This window comes from Chlorocebus sabaeus, chromosome 19, assembly GCF_047675955.1.
Source record: "Chlorocebus sabaeus isolate Y175 chromosome 19, mChlSab1.0.hap1, whole genome shotgun sequence".
Lineage (NCBI taxonomy): Eukaryota > Metazoa > Chordata > Mammalia > Primates > Cercopithecidae > Chlorocebus > Chlorocebus sabaeus.
The window spans coordinates 26,919,682-26,923,917 of NC_132922.1; the positions used below are offsets into that span (position 1 = coordinate 26,919,682).

Here is a 4,236-nt window from a genome sequence, read left to right on the forward strand (position 1 = left end):
ACCGCATCCCCACTGCCGGCACAGCGCCTCCTGGTGACTATCATCGGTGACCTAATGAAAGGACTAAGAAAGACCCGAAGCGAGGCCGGGACAGGCCGATTTCTAGCGGCCACGTGGAGAACGGTTTGGAACAGTGCGCCGGGCTTAGCGGCGGTTGCTGGAGGAACGGGCAGAGTCGCCCAGGGTCCTGCCCTGCGGGGCGGAGCCGAGGCAGGCGGTGACGTCCCCACTGGAGGCGGAGCCGCAGCCTCGCGGGGACGGGGCCTGGCGCCGGCGGTGGCGTCACAAAAGGCGGGGCCGCAGTAGTGTCCGAGAAGTCAGGCACGTAGCTCAGCGGCGGCCGCGGCGCGTGCGTTTGTGCTTCTGCGCGGGTGTCTGGGTTCTTCTGCCATCATGCCGATGTTCATCGTAAACACCAACGTGCCCCGCGCCTCAGTGCCGGACGGGTTCCTCTCCGAGCTCACCCAGCAGCTGGCGCAGGCCACCGGCAAGCCCCCCCAGGTTTGCCGGGAGGGGACAGGAAGAGGGGGTGCCGGCCGGACGAGGGGGTCCCGCGCTGGGAGCCGGGGAGGCGACTCCCGAACGGAGCTGGGGGGACGGAGCGGGGGGAGGACGGTGGCTCGGGCCCGAAGTGGACGCTTGGGGCTTGGCGAGGTCGCTGGGGCGGGCTGACCGCGCCCCTTCTTGCAGTACATCGCGGTGCACGTGGTCCCGGACCAGCTCATGGCCTTCGGAGGCTCCAGCGAGCCTTGCGCGCTCTGCAGCCTGCACAGCATTGGAAAGATCGGCGGCGCGCAGAACCGCTCCTACAGCAAGCTGCTGTGCGGCCTGCTGGCCGAGCGCCTGCGCATCAGCCCAGACAGGTACGCGGAGGCGCGGGGGAGGCGCGGGGGAGGGGCGGCGGCGCGCGGCCAGGCCGGTGACTGAGCCGCCCGCTGAGTCCAGCCTCCTCCCCGCGCAGGGTCTACATCAACTATTACGACATGAACGCGGCCAACGTGGGCTGGAACAACTCCACCTTCGCGTAAGAGCCGCCGGGCCCCACGCGGTCTGCGCTGGCTGGACCCGGGAGCCCGCCGCACGCAGTGTTCTAGGCTCGCCCACCCCAACCTTCTGGAGAAATAAAACGGTTTAGAGACCAGGAGTGCCTCGGTGTTCCTTGGCTTGCGGGAGGAATTCGTACAGAGCCGGGACATTGGGGAGCGAGGCCGGGAACGGTGTTGGGGGCGGGGATCAGGGCGGGGTTGCTCCCCTTGGAGCCTGTTCGCGAGCCCTTTTGTCCAGTCTTTCCCTCCTACGCTCCCAACAGAGAAGCCCCAGTGTCTTTCCATTCTGTGGTCTATGAAGGGATGAGGAGAAGTTGGCACCCTGCCCTGGGCTGCAGACTCGGGATCTAAGGTGCTGTTCTTCCTAGGGCCACCACGTGGGGTGCTTGAGGTGAGCCCACTACGGAAGAGGGGGAGGAGGAGTTGGAGTTGAGAGTCCCAGGTCTTCTAGGCCTAGACCTTTCTCTCAGCCCCACCTCCCCCAGCTTTCTGGATGGGCAGAGGATAGCCAGAAGACAGAAAGATCCCACCCAGAGCCACTCACTGCCATCTGCTGCTTTGTTAGGTGACTTCAGCAGAGTTTTCAGGCGGGTGGGCGGGGGAGGTGCGGAGTTCTTGGTTATACCGCTCCGTCCACCCCTGAACCCTACGCCTGGGTTCTGCTCCCTTCAGCCACCCAAGCCCCCGCCACAACAGTTCCCTGAGGAAATTGTGCGTGGGGTTTCCACTGGGACAGTTCGTGTTCTGTGGTGCCACAGACATGTCTGTAAAGCCTTCAGTTATGTTTGGGCGCGGTGGCACACGCCTGTGATCCCGGCACTTTGGGAGGTCGAGGTGAGTGGAGTGTGACTCCTCTGCTTCTCTTACTCTCCAGCCACGTCTCCTCCCCAGTCCCGTGTTCACTCCGTCATCCCGCCCAGCACCGGACAGCAAGCTCTCCTTCCAGAAGAGCAGTGGGGCTGGGTGGGGTGAAGATTAGAAAGAGGAAGGAGAATAGAAGCTCCAGGGAGCCTGGAAGGGTGGCACCCATCTTGGGGTGGGGTACCCCTTCCATAAAGGTCTCTAAAGCAAGGCCCTCCTTAGCTTACTTCCTGCCAGCTGAGGTCCCCAGTGTCACTTCAGTCTCGTTAACTCAGTGAGAGGGCGGTGGAACCCCTTGTCTGCCTCCCGGCTGGGGGAGGCATGGGGGGCATGGCATGGCTCCAGCTGTAGCCGAAGGTCCCACTCCTCTCAGCCTGGCTTTCAGGCTTGAAGAGTCCTTCTTGGATCCGAGTACCTGCGGTGTAACAGGCACCCTCATTGGCCCTGGCCTTTGTCACATCCCCTCAGCTCCTGGGTGCCCCCAGCCCCAGCTTCCCAAGGCCTGAGGCAGAGCTTTGCCCAGGACCCCCAGTTCCCCCCACAATAAGCTCTTTCTGCCTGGGGTCCCACACCCCACCAAGCCCTGGCTGGCCCCCGGCCCCCACCCCAGCTCAGCGGTCTTCACTCTCAGCTGTGCCACGGATGGGGAGAGCAGGGCCGCAGGGCTCCCTGAGCATCTAATTCAACTCCCTCATTTCACAGATGAGGACACTGACCCCAGGATCCAGGGTGTGGCCGTACACTCAATGCCATGCCCCCTACAAGGGCCCTGGCACCTGCTGTGTGAGGGCAGGAGGGTTGATGGGAGAGCCGCCCTCTAAAAACAGATGAGTGTCTGAGGTTCTGTGGCCCCCTGGGGGCATCCACAAGGTGGACTCTGCAGGAACAAAGCGGGTGTCTGTGGGTCGGGGGCCTATCCACTCGCCCTGCTGAAAGTGTTCCTAAGTCCCCTGGGACTAACAACCGGCCTGCCTGCTGGGGAGGGCAGCTGCTACATCCTACCTTCAAGCCATACCTGCCCCCGTCGACCCCCATCCCATGGCCAGCTCCATTTCCTCCAAAGCACAGGCTCCACTGTCCGCCAGGTGGTGGGCCCCTTCCTCAAACCCCCGTTTGACTGCCCCAGAACCTGCAGGGTCAGCCTTGGAAATGCTTTTCCACATAACACCACAAACCTCGAGGTACAGGACAGACAGGTGTGGGGCCCATCATGCTGCCTGTTCTCCATCACTCTGGTGGTACCATGTCATCTGCTGAGAAAGACTGCTGGCCTACAGGGTGACCCTCACTCTCCTCAGGGCCACTGTTTGCAACGGATGGACAGCCTGGCAGGCTTTGAACCTCATTTTGTAGGTTCACACACCTTTCTTCCGGGATACCCTCCCTGAGGCCACCTGGTCAACGCCCACAGGCCCTTTTGCTTCAGCCCAGGTCCTGTTAGCCGAGGTTTCCCTTTCTGGGTGTGTCTCCTGCACGTAGCTCCACCCAGTTCTGTCATCTGTTGGGCTTGTGGCCCCAGGGGCCCCCTCGGTACTTGTCCATTCTGGAGAGTCCAGCAATGTAGGCTTTCCCCAAGACTTCCCACCCTGCACGTCTCCCACCTCATCCCCTCCGGTAACAGCTTCGTTGCAGAGACTCCCTCCCCACCACCCCTCACTGCCAGCCTCCATTCATACCCCACTCCCTTCTGGGAGCTTGATTCCAGCAAGATCAGGATCAAGCCCCCACTCTGCTCCTTCTCCGGGCCTCAGTTTTCCCCATCTGTGAAATGAAGGGATTCATCAGAAGTCCTTCCCACATACTCAATCATGTAGGCATGACAGGGACATCTCACATCCTCAGAGGCACGATTAATCCAAGGAACGCCTTGGGAGGGGAGGAGAGAGCAGGTGGCCTGTGCCTGCACTCAGGTCTTGATAAATTGTGAAATCTCGCCCTTACCCCTTCCTCAGAGGGCACTATTGTTCCTGATGTGCCAGCCTTGATGGCAGTGGATAGGGAGGCAGGGACAGAGACAATGAGGAAGTGTGGTCAGGTATCTACTTAGAAGTCTCCAAATGGAGCCGGGAAGTGCTAGGAGGCCAGTGAGGCCAGTCTGTGCAGCAAGGCAAGCTGGAGCGGTATCCTGCTGGGATGCAACTAAAATGCATTCACTGGGAACTGCTTCCCCACCAGCCCCACACTGAAGGGCTGGCTCTACCACTCACAGGAACCGGCAGGGCAGGCAATGAGACAACCCTACAGCCTCTAAAGCAGTAGAGAAGATGAATACAGGGCCAACCCTCATATCAGAGTGGTTTTTCAGTTACCTGGACAAGTACTGAGTGAG

The 4,236-nt window shown here is 61.3% G+C and overlaps 1 protein-coding gene across 1 annotated transcript; it reads left to right on the forward strand.

Moving 5' to 3' along the window:
• Positions 1-220: 220 nt before the first annotated feature.
• Positions 221-1,141, forward strand: MIF (macrophage migration inhibitory factor). Its single transcript, XM_007975114.3, has 3 exons — positions 221-501; positions 691-863; positions 962-1,141. The coding sequence occupies exons 1-3, from the start codon at positions 394-396 to the stop codon at positions 1,026-1,028; spliced, it is 348 nt and encodes a 115-aa protein (XP_007973305.1). The 5' UTR covers positions 221-393; the 3' UTR covers positions 1,029-1,141.
• Positions 1,142-4,236: the final 3,095 nt, after the last annotated feature.